Here is a 20,584-nt window from a genome sequence, read left to right on the forward strand (position 1 = left end):
ATCTTAAAAGGTAGTCGCGCGCACATTATAAAATAAAACGACTTATGTTTAACAGCAAAACAATATAATGATGATAGCTCAATAGTTGACAAGCAACTTGTCGTAATAATTAATACAGTTGAAAATATATATGTGTTTAAGGTGTATCCTAGTATATTAAAAATAAAATCGAATTGTGAAAGAAAGTAAATATTTTGTTGTCGATAGAAACAGGTTGTGAAAAGTCCCTTCCACAGTATGATGCCTTGAGAAATAATGCACACAATATCGCGGGACAGATGTACATACTATGCGTAAGTGGCATGTTAGTAGTAACAGGCCGGAATATTATAGTGGATGTTCGTATGTCTCCGACCCAAAATCAGCCCAGGATTGTTTCGCTAACATTTCACAAATATATTTTACAAAAGCGTTCGACTTTTACAATAAAAGATAGAAATCACTTACATTGACAGAAATGTATAGTTCTAAATAAGGTGATTTAGTCCGCTCTTAACCCTTGGCAATTCAGCTGTGATAATTTATGTTTAGTGTGTTGTAGCCTTCATAACAACATTCTTTCATCGCTTCCGCTTGTGAAAACGAAACTGCATTGACCTTATAAACATATAAAATTGTCATAACTAAGTTAGTAATTTTACTTAGATGACTATAATTGTGAAAGGATAATTCTCAATGACAATATGACGAATTAGTTCATCCATTTTACGCGTCGAACCACCACTAATTTGTAATTGCAAGTGTACAGTTAATCTAAAGTATGGACGGCCGGCGGGCCATAGTAATTGGAATGAAGCTAGTGTCCTAATCAGTTCTTCTCAAACTGGTAAGTGATTCTATGTTATGTAGTTATGAGCGATTAATTATCAGAACAGATCAGAACAAATATTTGTATTCACTTGAGCATTTAACAGCTCGTCGTGATCAATATAAAACATTCATATATCCCAGTGTGACCCAAAGTCGACGATGTAACGGTTACATGAAGCAATATTTAGCAAATAATGAAAGAAATAATGAAATGTTTAATAGCACAAAATAATAATTTTAAACTCGGCTTGTATTACTGTAACTTTGAAATGATTCCAAGACAATCATCATCCATTTAATCAATACAAATAGAACATCGTCAAATTTAGGTGTCCAGTAAAAAATCAAGAATAACATTAAAAAAAGAAAAAAAATTAGCCCGCAGCAGGGCTCGAACCAGTGACCCCCGGAGTCCTGGAGTAAAAACCAATTAGACCGCTCGGATCCTGCCAAGTATGTACGAGTGCAGGGCTCACGCTGGGTTCAAATTTTAGGGAGAAGTGACTTCTCCCTAGACACTGATTTAGGGAGAAGTGAGGAGACTTTAGGGAGAAGTGGAGAGACTCGGACAAAGGGTTTGCTTGTAAGGGGTTACAACATACATATATGTGATAGTAATAATCGACACAACAGATAAATAACCATAATTTTACTAGCTCTTTATTCAATCCATTTTGATGTAAACATACATAGTGTAATAAAGACTTAAGTATTTCAAAGATGATAATTGAAGCAGTAGCCAACATAAATATTTATGTTTGAAATATGACATATGCCAGGGGTTTTTTCTGCCTATTTTGGGAAAAGGAGTTTGACCAAATTGGGAATTTTGTATCGACAAAATTGGTCATTTTGGGAATTTTGCTTCGAGGAAACGGCTCATTTGGGAAAAAATTGTGAATTAATCATGCTTACATAATTCAGTGGTTTAACAAATTAATTTGTTTTATTTGTTATTTTGTCTCTTTATATAAACAGATGCAATATTGGGCATGTTCAACGTTAATTCAAGTACTGCAGTTTTGTTTTTCAGTTACAGTTACAACTCTGAGATAAGAACTGAACAGTCAAAACCTTATAGCAGATATTTTTGACCAAAACAAACACTGGTTAGTCACACAAATTATAAGACAATTCATTCTTAAAAAAAATTGGGAATGTTTATTATAATTTCGGTTTGGGATCGAGTCCGTTTGCTTTGGGAGTGCCTCCATTTTTCCGGAGGCGCAGACAGTGCTGAAAAATCCCTGTATGCTAAGCAGCTTTGTTAATTTGTGGTAAAAAAAACGTTGTGATTATCAACACTTAAATTCGTTGCTTTGAATAACTTTGAGCCAATGTTTGTCAATGTTTGTCAACAATAATAATATTAATGAAAACAAAAATCTATATTGACAAATTTAAAGTCTAAACAATGATCAATGTCACCATGAAGTAACATCCAGTCTGAAGATTAAAATGAAACATAGTTATTGCTAATTATAGGATATATTTATTTTACAACACGTTATTTCAACTAATGTAAACAACGTTGACAGTTTTGTAAGGTCGCGAAAATATATGACAATATAAGAATTACATTTTACTTGGTGAGTGATAAATCCTCCTTCCAAACAAGCTCATTATTTGTTGAAATAACAACTGTCTGTCCCTATTCATGTTAAAATTCATCATGATTGAGGACAGACAGTGTTTTAAAGTTTAGAAATAAAATCCAAACACAAATATGATTTTCCATGCCGTAATTTTGGACTAAAAATTGACCGCATATTCGCATTAAAAAATAGATTAATTTTCAAATTTTAAAAGGTACTTTGAATTAAAAAAATCAATATTTTTGCAAAAAAAAAATCATAGCCAAAGATTTCAAGAAGTTTAAAAAAATCAATAGTGCTGAGTTTGATTTCATTCGAGTGTGATAGTGCCTAACCAAGCGTGACCTGAGCCGCGTGACCTCAGAGATAATCTTTCACAGCATGTGACTATCGTCTGCAACAAAAGGCTTATTAGTGATCTGATAACAAACCATGCCCTTTGGGCATAATTCATCGTTATCACATTAATTGATCAATTAATATGGCAACATCACCCCCGTGGATTATCCCTAATCAATATCAAATCAATAACACTTGAAAGACGTCAGTAAACTTCAATTATCACCCCACACGCACGTGACTGCATTCGAGTTGAACACTGACTTGACGTTCGCCGATTGGATAAGTTTGGAGGTTGGGAGAATCGGGGGCGGGGTCTACCTCAAATTACATGTCGCTCGATTGCGACACGCTTCGGGCAGTTACAGTGTGTATTGGAAAATGTAATCATACCTTGACATCGAGAAAACCGGATGTAAACAAATTCCGATGAAAGAGCGACTGGAAGTCGCTTTTTATCTACGATTTCTTACATTTTAGGCGACATTTGGCGTAGGGAAAGCGACTATGTCGCTCACATCGCCCCCTAGCGCGAGCCCTGGAGTGGCGTATTTTATACTTTATATAAGCAATCTTCGTCGTTTCACAAAATTAAACGACAACAACAGAACTCTCCAAATTATTCAATCGTTTCGCGTTGCAACGCTTTATAATTTTCAGGTTTTTAAATCGTCAAAGGATGCATATAATGGCTATATTAGACCATAGTAAATGTTCAGTATTTCTGTTTCCTCACAAATATCATAACTAAAACGAAAATTTGCGAATCTGAAACAACTTTTTTCAATTTTGTCAATTTACCAAAACGTGAAAAGATCCCTTTAATATGATCTAAACTTTACCCGGTACATCTTCTTAAATGGAACCCATAGACCTGGACCAGTCTTATAGACCAGTTGAATGTTATTGTTAACAATCGGGATTTTCCGCGCAAGCGCACTGGCTGGTTGGCAAAAAACACTGGTTACAGTAACGTAAAACATGTATACATGTCGTTTGTTTAGTCAATAAAACGATACAAAAATCCGAAATAAACACTTAAACTCTTAAATAATAGTGCAAAAATATAATATTTAGTACCAATAAATGTATTTTCATAAATATAATTTCCTCTGTATAAAAAATACGAATTAGTTATTAACATCAGAGTAAACGTGGTCGGAAGACTAAAAACTGGCAATCCAACAAAACAAAACAATAAATATTCTTTCCTATTCTTTGTGATTGTAAGATTTTGGTAAATTATATTTCAAAGATAATAACACATACATTAATTTGATTATAATTATAAGTGGTGTAGATATTGTTATTGTTCATACGCGAGCGAAAGTGTAAGAGGGGCATTTAATCAATTATAAAACGAAGCCCTAAAAGCGGAATACATTACAATTTATAAACATTGTAGTAATTTTATTTTCCATTGAATGAATTACCGTTTCGTTTCCATCGAATGACAATATCATAGAGTTTAGCATACATATGAAAAACAAGAACTGCATATTAAGCAAATTTAACTGTCTTTGCGTGCACTCTCTTTACTGGTGATAAGGAGTGATAACAATCTAGCATTTTATGATAAATAGATCTATATATTAATATATTTTACGCAAGTATTTTTTACCCTTTTGTTGTTTGCTTGTTTTCATGATGTCATTTCGTACACTACAGAAACGTACAATCTTAACACGTAATAGCCGAGTTTACATTTGCCGGTACTCGTTAAATACGTTAATTGTGTAGCAATGAAATTGCACAATATTTTTAATTTATAGTTATTAACACTCTATTATTATGATTAAACAGGCTAATATATACATACACTAATTCCTGTTAATCCATTTCGGACAAATATCTTCTTTTTTTTAATATGTTAAAATATTTTATTAAAGCAACTGTTTCGTATTTTAGCTTTACAATTTTTCTTAGATGATCGCTTGATGCCAAGAGATGACATGAAGGTATCATAAATTGTGTTTAATGACCAGACACTTGTATGCCACGTGTGGTTTATGCAGGGGCCCAAGAATAGGTCCCTGGATTTATGACACCATGTGTTGTTTGTAATTGTTTGGACAGTATCCGATCATAACGAGATAATCGCTTTATGATGAACAAAGGTGCAATAAAACACCGGGTTAAAAACGCTGAAACAAAGAGTGTCAAAATTGGTGTATATAATTAATTAAAAACAATTACATTTATCAAGAGAATTTATTTAATGTGTAACAAGGCAAGTTTTTACAGGCATAAATGTTCAAATCAGTTACTATATGTTGCGTACATAAAGTCGATCTATTTGCTGTTTGTTTACATCCTTATTTTTGTTCGTTCATTAAATTTGATTTATTCTGAAAGAATTTCAATATCAGATAAAAAAATTTATAAAAATGGTCGTGAAGATGTGCCAAGTAGAGATTTTTATGGTAACCGCATACCGCGCTCGTATATTGTGTACCACTCCCGAGTTCGTTTATAGTAAAAACAAATAATAACAACAATATATTATAATCGTTCCAAAAATGCATTTCCTTGCACGCTTATGTTTTATTCAGACATAGTTAGTAAAATTATATTTGATATAGTGCATGATTATCAATAAAAACGACGATTATTTCAACCTTCTTTATATGCGCTTATATGAATTTCACCTCTTTTTGCCAACCAGTGGGCGGAGTCTAATATTTGCAGGTGCGCGTGACGTCACTCGTCAACTGGTCTATAAAGAAAAGATGTCATACCAACCTGACCTTACCGATGAATGTTTTATATAATCTGGTGTTAAAAAGCACACACAGTACTTCGTATCAAAACTATAATGACGTACGTCAGTAAACAAATAGTTATTTTACATGCAGACAAATGCAATTTAATTATCTGCAAAAATGTACTTTTGGCTATTTCAGAAAATAGTTTGTACTAAATGAGAACACATGTCCGTTGCCCCCACATCATTATACATATCACATGATTAACTAATAGAAAATGAGAAGACCCCCGTCACGAGAACCTGCGATTAAACTGTCAAAAAACAATGGCTAACAATTGTGTCTAAAAGTTTGTTTTATGATATATGTACATTTTTGTAATGTGCATAATGACACGAGGTCAGATGTTGAGCCGACAACACTTTAACGAAAAAATTCGATTTTTACATGACAAATTATGGTGTATGTGAAATTTCCCGCATCATAATTTGAAACTAGAATTTAAACAATGTTTTGGGAACATAATCAATAAAACACATTTATAATGCTCTCCCAAAATTTTGGGGGGGGGGGGGCATATAGTTGCCAGTTTGTCCTTACTTTCTTCCTTCCTTCCGTCACACTTTTGTTACAGTTTGTCATAGCGCGTTCAATATTTTACCGATCTCTTACATATTTGGCATGTGGGTACCTTGCATGGACCTCTACCTTTCGATGAGGTTTGAGGTCACTGGGGTCAAGGTCACCGAGAATAATAATAGATTTTTTTTTTAATGACAATATGACAATCTAAAGAATTTGATGTTTCAGTGATAGATCACAGGAACTTATTATCCAAAGTTTATGAAACTATGCAGTATCCTTCATGGTGAGCATACATAAATATAAAGAAGTGAAACTCCAGCTGCTGGAGCAGTATTAGATTTCCCTTTATAAACAATTAGTTGGTCCTTTATTTAAGGCAAGTGACCGATTGCCCAAACAGTACAAAACAGCACAATACAGCACAATACAAACCAACATAAGCACAAAATATGAATAAAGCTGGGGTCCCCGCCTTGGAACGGTCAATGCAAAGCATTGGGGGTTTAAACCGGTTATAGAGCGCTCAAACTCACACTTGGCCAAGCAATATTCATAATTCATTTAAGTGTAAATTAAAATTAACGTCATAGCATTGTTACTCAAATTAAACAATAATAAAAGGGAATTAAAACGCATTCAATTCAATTACAATTTAATTACTCAATGGTATTGAAGATACCAGAGCTACAGAGTTACAACTTTTTGACGAACGATCAAATGAAACTACAAACAAGTGTCAAATATGTCATATTGTTCCACTCCAGTGAGTTTTCAAGGAGTTATGGCCCCTTGAATAATAATTAGTTTCCACACAATTAACACATAGATTGACAAAGCGCATCATCGGGGAGCATCCATCAGTTGCACTGATATTCTTGTTATACCCCTATAACCATTGGTTATTGGGGCTATATAGGAGTCACCTGTCAGTCTGTCGATCGGTCTGTCCCAAAATTTCATCCGATCTTCACCAAACTTGGTCAAAAGTTGTATATAGATGATGTCTAGGCCAAGTTTGAATATGGGTCATGCTGGGTCAAAAACTAAGTCAGGGGGTCACTTAGTGCGTATTAAACCGAAAGTTTGTACGGACCATAAATATGTCATTTATATTAAGATTTTAAAATGACTTGGTATATTTGTTCACCATCATTGGACTGTGTGTCATGCGAAAGAATACTTCAAGTATGTCGATATCTCCAAGGTCAAGGTCACACTTGGAGTTTCCCATAAATGAGCTTGTCCGGGTCATTACTTTGTCATTTATTGTGAGACTTTAAAATCATTCGGCACATTTGTTTACCGTCATTAGACGGTGTTTCATGCGAAAGAATAACTTCGATATCTCCAAGGTCAAGGTCACACTTTGGGTTCAAAGGTCTAAAATGGACATAAATGAGCTTGTCAGGGTCATAACTATGTCGTTTATTGTGAAATTTTAAAATCATTTTGCACATTTGTTCACCATCATTGGACGGTTTTTAATGCGAAAGAAGTACGTCCATATCTCCAAGGTCAAGGTCAAACTTTAAGTTCAAAGGTCAAAAATTGCCATAAATGAGCTTGTCCGGGCCATAACTGTGTTCATTATGAGATTTTAAAATCATTTGGCACATTTGTTCACCATAATTGAAGGGTGTGTCATGCGAAAGAATTACGTCGATATCTGCAACGTCAAGGTAACACTTTCAGTTCAAAGGTAAAAAATGGCCATTAATCAATTAGCTTGTCCGGGAAATAACTTTGTCATTTATTGTGAGACGTTAAAATCATTTTGCACATTTGTTCACCATTATTGGACGGTGTGTCGCGCGAAAGAATTATGTCAATATCTCCAAGGTCAAGGTCACACATTGAGTTCAAAGGTCAAAATTGGCCATAAATGAGCTTGTCCAGGCCATAACTATGTCGTTAATTGTGAGATTTTAAAATCATTTGACACATTTGTTCACCATCATTGGACAGTGTGTCATGTGAAAGAATTGTGTCGATATCTCCAAGGTCAAGGTCACACTTTGAGTTTAAAGGTCAAAAATGGCCATAAATGAGCTTGTCCGGGCCATAGTCCATATAAACGGACTCCCAGAACCTTTGATAATTTTTGCTATGGCGGCTCTGGGAGTCCATATTCACTCGTTCATGAAGACAAGAGCAAATCTGCGCACAGATTTTGGGCGCATAACTAAACAGACGTCGTTCGAGACAAATTGAGGAAAGTTATGAATAAACTTCATAAACATGTTAAATTTACCTGAATGGCAACCTACGGATGTTATCCTTTGCATGCACCCTATAAAAACATGACGATGTTTCAACACACTTTTCTCGCTGACATGTTTATGTTTAAATTTGAATCAGTGTATTCTGTATCGAATACCACATCGTTATCGACTTTAATAGGCTCCAACACATAACCCGACGTGCAAAATATTGGTGTACTGCGACCTAACCAATATTGGGTCAATTTTCCAATATGGCGGATACAGCGTTCGAAAGAAAAACTAAGTCAATATAAAACAATTATTTCTTGCTTTAATGGTACCATTTGGATGAGTTTGTGGTTTAGACAGGTAAACTTTAATAAGTTCTTGCAGTTTCAGTGTTCCTTAACCCTTGCATTGTTGATAACATTTTGCACCCACGGACAAGAGAGAGCGCATTGCAACTCTCAGCAGCCCAGTGGGCTATAAAGCTGAGATTTGAATTATTGCAACTAGTCCGGGCCATAACTATGTTGTTCATTGTGAGATTTTAAAATCATTTGGCACATTTGTTCACCATCATTGGACGGTGTGTCGCGCGAAAGAATTACGTCGATATCTCCAAGGTCAAGGTCACACTTTGAGTTCAAAGGTAAAAAATGACCATAAATGAGCTTGTCCGGGCCATGACTATGTTGTTACCAGGTGCGATTTTAAATCATTTGGCACATTGTTCACCATCATTGGACGGTGTGTTGTACGAAAGAATTATGCCGATATCTCCAAGGTCAATGTCACACTTTGAGTTCAAACGTCAAAAATGGCCATAAATGATCTGGTCCGGGCCATAACTATGTCATTCATTGTGAGATTTAATAATGACTCTGTACATTAATGTTGTTCACAATCAATGGGGCGGCGTTTCATGCGAAAGAATGCAAGGGTTCAAAGGTCAAAATGGCCATAAATGATAATGGAATAATAATTCTTAAAAATCGCCATAAATTAGCTTCTCTTGTTTTGTGAAGACAGCATGCAAAATAGTCTGTGTCAATGCATCATGTGGGGGTATACGTCACGTCTGTGACAAAGCTCTAGTTTAGGATCAGAGTTGATTCATACTTTGACAAAAGAACACTTACCCGGAATACCACAATGGACTCCACCCAAAGCATCCCCCACGCCCCAGAACCACCCAAAAAAAAAATTAATTATCCTTTTTTTTCTTATTTTAGAAATATCATCTAATAAATGACCACACACCCACATTATTCCCCGTCTCTCCCCCCCCCCCCACAACACAAAAAGATTTTTTTTTGAAACATGGTAAAAAAACAAATATTAATTTTTATTATTTTATTTTTGAAAGACCGTCCAACTACCACATCCAAGCTATTGCTATCAAACTTGAAATATAATCTTATTTATTTGTTTTATGTCTTTACAAATATTCAATAGGTTGTGGATAATATACCTGAACTCAGAATCTATACTGTACCACTTCTTTAACACATAAGCGTTCAATATGTTTCAATTATGGTCCTCTTCCAGTTAGAATGTGACTATATTACCTTGACATTGTTGAATATGAACAATTTCCCCATGATGGATTATGTTATACTGTCAAGCACTTGAAAAGTCAAGCGCGCTGTGTTCTGAAAGCTCTTATTTTTCTTATTTTTGAAAGATAATGTAATAAATGACCACACCACACATTATACACCCATCTCAACCCTCACCCCACCCCCCTTTTTAATTGAAGTATAGAGATAGGTCCATTTACCTTTAGATATAGATGAGATGAGCGGTCTGCCCCGCTAGGCGGTGCTCTTGTTATAAAGTCGCTATCCCAACAACAATTAGAGAATATAGTGCTTTTCCAATTGTAATCCACTGTATACCAAATCGCTGGTAAACGTTTTTGAATGTTATACATGAATGTTCACAATTAAGCAAATGCACACATTCACACTTATCTGATATTTTATTATATTTTTTAAATTTTATACACCGTATCATTTGCAAGTAATATTATTTATTTGAGCAAACCATTTTTATCTCGAAGATGACAGACGAAGATTAAAGCGGCTTGAAAATGAAGTGTTGAAACTCGGACTGGCACAAAAGCAAATACAATCGCATATTTTCTCGCCTTTTAAGTTAACACAGTTGCATTTGCAATTACTTTTTAGTTGCGGATTCGTCCACTGTGCTTATTTAATTATAAACACTTACACAAGTCAATAGTTGACTCCGCCGAAATATTACTTCATACAGTAGTTAAGTTGTGCACATGAAACGTTTAACATACTTTTATATATATATCACTTTAGTTGAAGAACAGTGATTTGTGATTTGATGATTTTCAGAATAACGCAAGTTTTTGGTTCTTTTTGTTTTCCAGGTTTCGTTACATAAGGTCTAAAATGATCGACCCTGAAGAAACCCAATCAATTTTAGGAGGTGGTGATGATGGAACTGAACCCACAGCCATTGAGGTTGCTCGTAGTTTGCAGATAGTTAAAGACAACATTAATGATGAGAAGGTTAAAACAGACTTACAAGACATAATTTCAAAAATAGCTCATGGATCAGTCCAGGAGAGAAGCTTTAATATTTTGACAGAGAATTTAAGGAGTTTTGTAACCAATCTTGGATCTAGTGTGCACTTGTCGTTAGGTCAGACCAGGCAGATCATTCAAACCATTACTGTACTGTGGAATAAACCCTTTATTGCCAGGCATGTGATAAGAGAGGTTTACAATGAGGATATTGGGGATGAAACACAAGTGCCCAATGATGTTAAAAACATGGATGGAAAAAGAATTGAGATTTATTCTAAAGCTCTTAAAGATGGGATAGAGGAAATAAGGAACATTCGACTGATGGTTTTGGGTATGTTTGGTGTGGGTAAAACATCTCTTGTAAACAATCTGATTAAGGACTTTAGAGACAAAAACATAACACCGCTTAGCACGGAAGGCATTGACTTGCACAAATGTCAGCTTATGGAAAATGGTGATTGGTGCTTAGATAAAGAACATAAATTGACCAAATACCAATCTAGATTCAATAAGGGGTTCAAGGAAATAGCAATATCTCCATCGTTACAAAAGAGTGTTCGGGATGATTTTGATATAAAGCCTGTGCAAGGCGCACATGTTGCTAGTAACATTCCTGTTAACCAAAGCGATACGCGGTCGTTGGAAACGATTGCGAAAATAGTTAAAGAACAAATAGAAGAGGACATTGTTAAAAACGTATTACCAGTTTTTGAGAAACAAAACGAAAACATAAGAGAACAGGACGTTAAACAAATTTCTTCTGAAACAAGAACAACTGTGTCTGTTTGGGATTTTGCTGGCCAGACGCTCTACTATTCTACTCATCAGTTTTTCTTAAATAAAAGGTCTGTATATTTAGTTTTGATGGATATGACAAAAAGTTTAGATGATAATGTGAGAGAAGACGATGAGGCAAGTGGAATCTGGTGTGGTTTGATGAAGGACTGCACGTATTTGGAAGTCTTCAAGTTCTGGCTAAATGCAATCCACTTGTACAGCGATTTTAGGTCATCGGAAGAAAACCTGAAGCCAAGTATTATTTTAGTTGGCACTCGTAAAGATGAAATGGTGGGAAACAACGATGAAAAAGAAATAAAAAACGATACGTATTTCGAGAACGCACTTCGCAGGGCTTTTGAGGAGGATTCGCCAATATTAAAGCACATTCATCCCCGAAAATTCTTGGTTAATAATTTGTCTCCGGAAGATCCAGTTTTTAAGCAATTACGAACCGAAATCCTTGGCTTAGCTGAGACTCAAGAATATTGGGGTGAAAAGAGTCCTCTCAAATGGATTCCTTTGGAGCAATCATTGGATAAATTGCGAGATGAAGGAAAACAGCTTCTTAAAATGGAAGACGTAGAAAAAGCAAATCAATCAAATGTAGTCCCACTGGGTGGGGATGAACTAGCCTTGTTTTTGGACATTCAGCACAGGCATGGGAACATACTATATTTTAACACTGATAAACTTAAGAAATTAATTGTTCTTGCTCCGCAGTGGATCATTCAAGCATTCAAGTGCTTTATAACGCATATAATGCATAAGAACCCAATCAATTTGGATTCTTGGAAAGATTATATAGATCTTGCTATTCTTAAACCTGAGGTTTTCAGTGAAATAATGGACAAAAGCGATAAAACTATAGGTGACAACAGAGTTGATGTCATTAATTATATGGAGCATCTAGATGTTATGGCAAAGCCACTAAAATTAGAAGAAGTCAAAGAAGCAAGAACCAAGGCTACTGATCACCAAATTGATGAAGATAAATCGGTTGCAGTTGTACATGGAAATACAAAATATACCAAATATCTTGACTTTCATATTGTTCCTTGTCGACTAAAGAAACCACCGCCTCCGATATCCCGATTCACTTCACCCCCCGAAACCAACAGAAAAACGCAAGTCTTATGCTTTGTTTTTTGTGAAAAATTTATGCCTCCGTCGTTCTTCCACAGACTTGTTGCTGTGTGTATTCGCAAATGGCCTATCAGCCAAGAAGACAACAAAAACCAGTTGTACAATGGGCTTGCTGTGTTTGACCTTCGTCCAGCATACACTTTGACAATCTGGTACAAGGACCACATCATTTATGCAAGAATATCTTCTTGTTCAAGGAAAAACGTGGCAGACTTTGAAGTTACATTATGTGAAGACGTAAGACACACTCTCCGATTTAGTTTGCGAAATTTTGTTGGCCACTCAGTAGAAAATCCTGGGGCTGCTGCTGCATTTGATGAGTACATTCAGTGTCCTTCCATGCAAGAGTTTTTACACAATAAGGGCATGCTGCTAGTGAAAGATTTCATGTATGAAAATGAATTAAACTGCAAATCATGTCCTAAACGCCATACAGTGGAAAGAGCAGAGGCTTTGCAATATTGGTTCAAAAACGAATTAGAACAAGCAGACAAGAATGATGATACTTTAAATAGACCAGTGCAAGACAGTGATCTATTGAACGTTGCTAAATCCGTTAATGATGAATTCTGGATGCTGGGAATTGAACTTGGTTTGAAAGAGTTTCAAATGAACCAGTTATATGATGCCCCAGAATGCAGAAGAGATCATTGTACATTCGTTTACAAGTATTTGGTAAAATGGCGGAATACCGCTGGAGAGAAATCAACACTGCAATTTCTTAATAGAGCCATGAATGCTGCACGACTGTCCTGTTCAAAAAGCCACACGCCTAAATAAATACCTGCATTAAATGTCTACAGCTCAGTGAATATAGAAATGACGATTGCATTGTTTTACGTAACTTACGGTTCGTGAAATACGTAGTTAATAGTATACTATTGTAAATGTATTTTTTCAAGCATAGTATTTCTGTTTTTGTGACGAAATTTCTCAATTGATCTTCAACAAAAATAATGTCTTGTTGAATGATGTGATTAGTTTATCCCGTGAATACTTTATCTTCAAAGTTATGAAATATTCAGACGGACGACTTACTTATTAGCACAGGTGTGCGTGTGCGCAATAACTTTTTAATTATTTTTTTCATAAGAATAAATGTATTTTAAACTTTAAAACTTTTAAAGAAAGAGGCCTTTTTTATATCAATTTTCGATAATTACATTTAAGCACTATGTTTTTTTTATAAAAATAACTTCATGATTAATGCAAATTGATTGTAATTAATTTTATTTAGGTTGACACTCGAATCATAAAGTTGTTTCCGTTTTCATGTTACGTTAGACTTCCGCACGTGTGTTTGTTAATGGTTGATACCGACATTAATGCATAATGTTTAAATGCTTGCTGGGGGTAACATTTTCATGTCCGTGGTCGTAAATGTGATAAAATTCGGTCAGTCGGTTTAGTTATTGGAAATGAAACGTGCACTAAGTCATACCGGCAAAACATCTACAGATTCATTTTAGTTCAATGAGTTTAACTGAAACAGTTTAAGCCATAAATGTGTATGTGCGCGATGAAAAGGAGAAAACTTGTCTGCTACAAATACTGTATTATTTTAAATATAAAAGTACAAGTGTCGGTCAGATGAGTCCATCATATAACAGATTTACTACGTCGTTGTCAGAGTGTGTGTTTGCTTCTTGACACGTGATACCTATTCAAAAGAAAATGATGTGATCAAAAGAAAACTTCGATTGTTTTCATTTCGAATTTAGTGTTTTATTTAGTCAAATTCGATTGTTGACAATTTAATTTTAGTTAATGTTATTTGTAATCGCTTTTATGTTCATATAACTTAATTACCACTAACATTGATACATTTAATAGTAAGAAATAATTATTTGATCGCTTAGTGGTAAAACTGAGTGCGTCATTATGAATAACTTACACAGAATGTATGTCCTAATTTAACGTTTAAAGTCCTATATTTACACAAGTGTGTGCAATTATACAATATTGCGAACATACCGTTTGCGGGGGATTGGCAATTTCCATAGGCGTCCCCCTCCCTGCCTCTGCCCAATTAGGGCAGTTGTTAGATAGTGTAATACGTATGTGCTCTTAGTACTGGTTAATAAGCTGATCTATGAGTTGGTTAATTCACACAATCCAATTAAACAAACACACAATAGTATGTTGTTTGTAAATATTTAGTCATTAACTGTCCGGTGTGTCTGTAAGCGTATTTATTATGTTACTGAACTAAAACTAAGATAATCATGTCGTTTGTTATACTCGTATTGCATTGATAATTATGTTAATCTACTTACTGAGAACATTGTGTTTGTTTCAGATATAAGGTAAATATCAAAATATAATGTTAATTATCATTAATGAAATATATATGTATATATATATGATATAAATCATAGTTACACAATTGTTTAAGTGATAATTTGTTATGCTGTATAAAATATATATAATGTTTCATGATTGCTTTTTTAACGCATACACGAACTGTCTGTCAGTGAACAATCTGTGCGACAACCACTATATGTTGAAACAAGCAAGTGTGGGTTCCCATGCGTTTACGAAAAATACTTTAAATGAATAATTGTTTAAAGAAAACAACTTGAAAATGTGTATGTAGATATTTTATTCGTTCCTAATTGAATATACTATGTACTTGATGTAAGGGAGATGTTTGTAAAAAAAATATAATTTCATGATTTTAACAATTATTTATATCATAAATGATAAAGTTAAGAAAAAGTTAAATGTTTATGCTGTAAGACTGATTATAAGTATTGTTATTATAATAATTCTTAGTGATATTATTTAATGAGTCTTATTTATTTTATCTTATTTTATTTCAGCAAGTGTGACTTAGTGTGATTTTGATACGCAAATAAATAACGGAATTGGTTTTCATTTAGTTTGCCAATAATAATCAGAAAAAGCACCAAATAATTAAGTGTATAATATTGATTTAAATACGTTCCAATTGCGTATTGATTTAATCTTAATAATTTATTATGTGTAAACCTCTACCCTAATTTCACTGACATAAAACAATAAATAGAAAGCCCCGTTTGAGGCCTGTGCGTATGTGTTATGCGGCTGTTGCAGACCACAAAATACCTACACAAGGTGATAATTGTTGTGTTACATTATGTGTTCTGTGTCTCTTTTAATGTTTAAATGATTTGATTATTAGTTTACCAGATGTGATAGTCATAAACAGACAATGCTACTTCAAAGACGTGCACATCGATGTGCGCAGACATAATTTGCGCGTTTGCTGTCCGCACTGTTATCTTCAAAACTTGAATTTTCATAATAAAACACTTTTTTAAAAGTCATAAACCGGTACGCTGCATTGCCTTAACATTGTGAGGTTAGAGAAGCTTTTTTGACCAAACACGAAATAGCACACTCGTTTCAATTTGCCTTAACATTTAAGTGTCGCCCTTACCGTGGCAAGCAGCTAAATTACCCGTATGTTACATTTTTGAGTGATTATGAACAGTTGAATTCCAGTTAATTTCTTGACCTGACACGAAAACCCAATCGAATTGTTTATTTTGTCATCTAAATCTAACGCTGGTCTAAGCATTATGATCCTACTTCCGAACCGACAGTTGTATGTTGGACAAAGAATTTTGGACAGACGCGCACTAGGATTAACAGACGGACACCATCCTAAATACGAATGACTGTGTGTTTTTAAATAAACAATTGATGTACATTAACACCAATATGTGTAATTAAATAGCATGACTATAGTGGTTATGATGCTATATATATTATGACTAAATGTTTGCTTAATGTCAAATTAGCATATGGTTATTTGTCGATTTTTGACAAGCCGAGATAAATTCCTTTCTTTAAACTGCTTTAATTCACAGCATAAAACGTAAACATCTCGGTTGTAGTCAACTGTTGGCTTTCTTTGTGAAAACCTTTCGAAGTTTTAACTCACATGAGCAAACGTTGTGCTCATGGTGAGCTTTTGAGATTGCCTATTGTCCTTCGTAAGTGGTTTGCGTCATTAACATTACCTCTTTAACAATATAACATAAACGTGAAAGTTTATTGCAACATTCAACTTAATAAGTTAGGACTCTTCCTCTGTTGAAATGCTATTTGTGTCTTGCAAAAATGCGATTTGTTGCCTGACTCATTTTCCCTTACCATAATTTGTCATTCTGTTTTATTTTCGAATGTCTTTATCGATTTGGTTCGTGTAATATTAGCGATACAAATAATATGACATAAATATCAGGCGTTCTGAATAAATAAATATATACCAAATGTATGTTATCACATCCTAAAAAGTATTCAATTACGACAATATCTTGGAGCAGCTTCCTGTTAGCCTTTCTTTGATCATTTTTGTGCACGTTCAATCTGAGGTCAAAATGACGATCACGCAATACATCCAAATTGAGTAACAAATCGAATTATTTTGAAATCCGGAGTACGATGCAGGAAAAGTAACAGAGGACCGCTACGTTGAGTTGCCACCTTTAAAGTTCATTATTTTATACAAATTTCTGTGTGTTAATCTTGCACGTAATTAAAATACAGAAACTATTTCAGGCAAGAAACAGGTGTGACGGTTAGTCAAACTTAAAACGTACTCCACAATTACTTAAAAACCAAAGTCAAATCAAATCACAACAAAGGTACAGATGCATACATAAAAACGAAAATAGTAATGCCAAAGCCACACGTTGAAGCGCTAATCGAATAAGATTAGCACATACTTTAAGTTTACTACTGTCGTTAATATCGGAAATCGTGTAAAACAATTATGGGAAATGTTTTAAGGTTTATACAAAAAAATCTGGTCCATCTAGAAAAGAAATTTGTCAAACAAAATAGGTGTAAGAAAAAACGAACGTAAATCCACATAACAATAAAAAGCTCTGCTGCTAACAGCATTTGAAGAATGAAATATGACAATTTTGAAAATATAAACCGGGTTATGTTCTACTGCATCCACACAGAACAAACTAGAAAAATGGAGCGGCAGAGGCCGACGCGTATCCCCACGCCGAATAGTTGTTATATTAAAAGGCAATTTTGGGTGGGCAAGGCCTATGTTGGTGGGGCCCCGGGGTGGGTAATGTGGACATGGTTGGTCGAGATAGACCGTGTTGGCATAAGAGATGTTCAGTATTAACTTGAAGTCAATGGGTGAATAAATGAAGAGGTTATGTTAAAACAGAAAAAATGGGTACGAAATAAAAAATTGGGCACGAAAAAAAAATTGGGTACGAAAAAATAGGTTACGAAAAAAATATGCCAAAAAAAATTGGCTTACGAAAAATATGGGTACGAACAAAAATTTGGGAAAGAAAAAAAAATGTGTACGAAAAAAAATTTGGTTACGAAAGAAAATGGGTACGAATAAAACATTTCGGTACGAAAAAATATTTGGGTACACACAAAAATTTAGTACGATAAAAAAATTGGGTACGAAAAAAGTTGGATACTAAAAAAAAGTTAGGTACGAAAAAAATGTGAGTACAAAAAATGTAGGTACGAAAAGAAATTGGGTACGAAAAAACATTTCGGTACGAACAAAAATGGGTAGGAAAAAAATGGGTACGAAAATTTTGAGTACGCAAAAAAAATTGTTGGTACGGGGAAGTAGTACGCGTGGACCTCTCAATAAATTTAAAAGAGGACGGGAACCAAGCTATCTTTACCTTAATCAATGGCCCTGGGGTGGGTAATGTGGACATGGATGGTCGAGATAGACCGTGTTGTCATAATTTAGAGATGTTCAGTATTAATTTGAAGTCAATTGGTGAATAAATGAAGATGTTAAAACAAAATTTTGGGTGGGCGTGGTCGGGTACTATCTCCTACACTCTTAGCACTAGAACCTTCAAACTTACACACATGGTAGCTATTAGCATATGTGCGACGGTGCACTATTTGAAATTTTGTCATGACCCCTGGGTCAAAAGTTGTTATCATGTGCGTCGCATTTTGTTAGTAAAATGAGTTTTATTGTACCCATTTATTTACCCATAACTTTTTACCCAAGGGTCAGATCAAAACTGGTGGAGTTTTAATATAGCAAACAATACAACTCAAACAACTAGATCAGGAGGGAAAACACGTGCGATGTAATGTTTACGATAAATAATATTACACAGTACATTTCATAAAATAAAACAGAATATCTAGAGCATAAACACAATACACCGTAGGATCATCTAAAAGAATTTTTAGTATACGCTAGTGCTGTTAACAAATTACTAAAGCTGTTAAGGTTAGACGGGCCGCTACAATAATGTCGTCTATTTATTTTTAGTGTGTAACGATTTTACGACAATCAAAGTTATCATATTTTTACTGCATTACGGAGTAGACGTTTACAATATATATATATATATATATATATATATATATATATATATATATATATATATATATATATATATATATATATAAATAAATTACGATCACAGAAAAATCGGTAATATGTTTTATCGTACCGCTGTAATGATATTTGGAAAATAATCTATAAGCAACATTTGAGGTTTATAAGTTTATACACGTGACGAAAACGCATCTTTATGTAAGGAATAATGTAATAAGGGATACACATGGCTCCTTGACACACCATAATAATGCATTTGCAATGAAATTGATAACAACTCAATAACTGACTTGCATTCGTAGGAACTATATTAAGTCGATCAAATTGCCAGTTGCAGAGCGTATTATCTTGGATGGTCTCAATGTTATTGCCGTTTATAAATTATGTGATCGCAGTTATTGAATGAGGAACAGATAAATCTTCTGTAAATCGCTAGGTCTCAGCTTCATTTGCGATAAGAACGTCGCTACATTGTCTGTGTGATAAAAAATGATTCGATAGGAAAATGTTACGCCTTGTATATCATGGTGATAAACGAAATAAAGCATTTTTGTTTATATGTCACACATACACACGCACACAAAAAAATATATCATAATAATTTTTATGGTAACAGGTTGAATTTCATACTAACATCAATATGGCTTAAAGGGACCGTCAACCCCGATTGACGAAAAAAGAAAAGTTAAAAAATACCGTATCTTTTTACAATTATTTATTTATATTAATTAAAATATCTCGACTGGTATATTACATTACTTGAACAAAGTTCATATTTTCAGTATATTCGGTAATACAATTTCGCGATGTGAAATCGAAAGTACATCGCGAAAATAGGTGACATAACGATATTCACACTATAAACTAGAAATGGCGCGGCAGAGGCCGACGCGTATCCCCACGCCGCATGTTTGACCTAGGGGCGCCCCAGGGTTGGTAATGGGGCCATGCATAGTTGAGATTGACCGTATTGTCACAAGAGACGTTCAGTATCAATTAGAAGTGAATCAGTGTAGAAATGAAGACGTTATAGTAAAAGGCAATTTTGGGTGGGCGTGGTCTATGTGGGCGGGGCGCCCCAGGGTTGGTAATGGGGCCATGCATAGTTGAGATTGACTGTATTGTCATAAGAGAAGTTCAGTATCAATTAGAAGTGAATCGGTGTAGAAATGAAGAAATTATAGTAAAAGGCAATTTTGGGTGGGTGTGGCCTATGTGGGCGGAGCGCCCCAGGGTTGGTAATGGGGCCATGCATAGTTGAGATTGACCGTATTGTCATAAGAGATGTTCAGTATCAATTTGAAGTGAATCGGTGTAGAAATGAAGAAGTATTAGTAAAAGGCAATTTTGGGTGGGTGTGGTCTATGTGGGCGGGGCGCCCCAGGGTTGGTAATGGGGCCATGCATAGTTGAGATTGACCGTATTGTCATAAGAGATGTTCAGTATCAATTTGAAGTGAATCGGTGTAGAAATGAAGAAATTATAGTAAAAGGCAATTTTGGGTGGGTGTGGTCTA

At 34.6% G+C, this 20,584-nt stretch overlaps 1 protein-coding gene across 2 annotated transcripts in view; it reads left to right on the forward strand.

Moving 5' to 3' along the window:
• Positions 1 to 551: 551 nt before the first annotated feature.
• LOC127868905 (uncharacterized) overlaps positions 552 to 20,584 on the forward strand; it is a 41,803-nt gene continuing 21,770 nt past the window's right edge. The window contains exons 1-2 of one of the 2 annotated variants that reach the window (XM_052411053.1): positions 552 to 826; positions 10,640 to 10,914. In XM_052411053.1, coding sequence (XP_052267013.1) covers positions 10,662 to 10,914 — 253 coding nt within the window. In that variant the 5' untranslated portion in view covers positions 552 to 826; positions 10,640 to 10,661. Of the gene's footprint in view, positions 827 to 10,639; positions 15,595 to 20,584 lie in introns of those variants that run through there. The other variant, XM_052411052.1, reaches the window with a different exon arrangement.

The sequence above is a fragment of the Dreissena polymorpha genome, chromosome 2, assembly GCF_020536995.1.
Source record: "Dreissena polymorpha isolate Duluth1 chromosome 2, UMN_Dpol_1.0, whole genome shotgun sequence".
NCBI lineage: Eukaryota > Metazoa > Mollusca > Bivalvia > Myida > Dreissenidae > Dreissena > Dreissena polymorpha.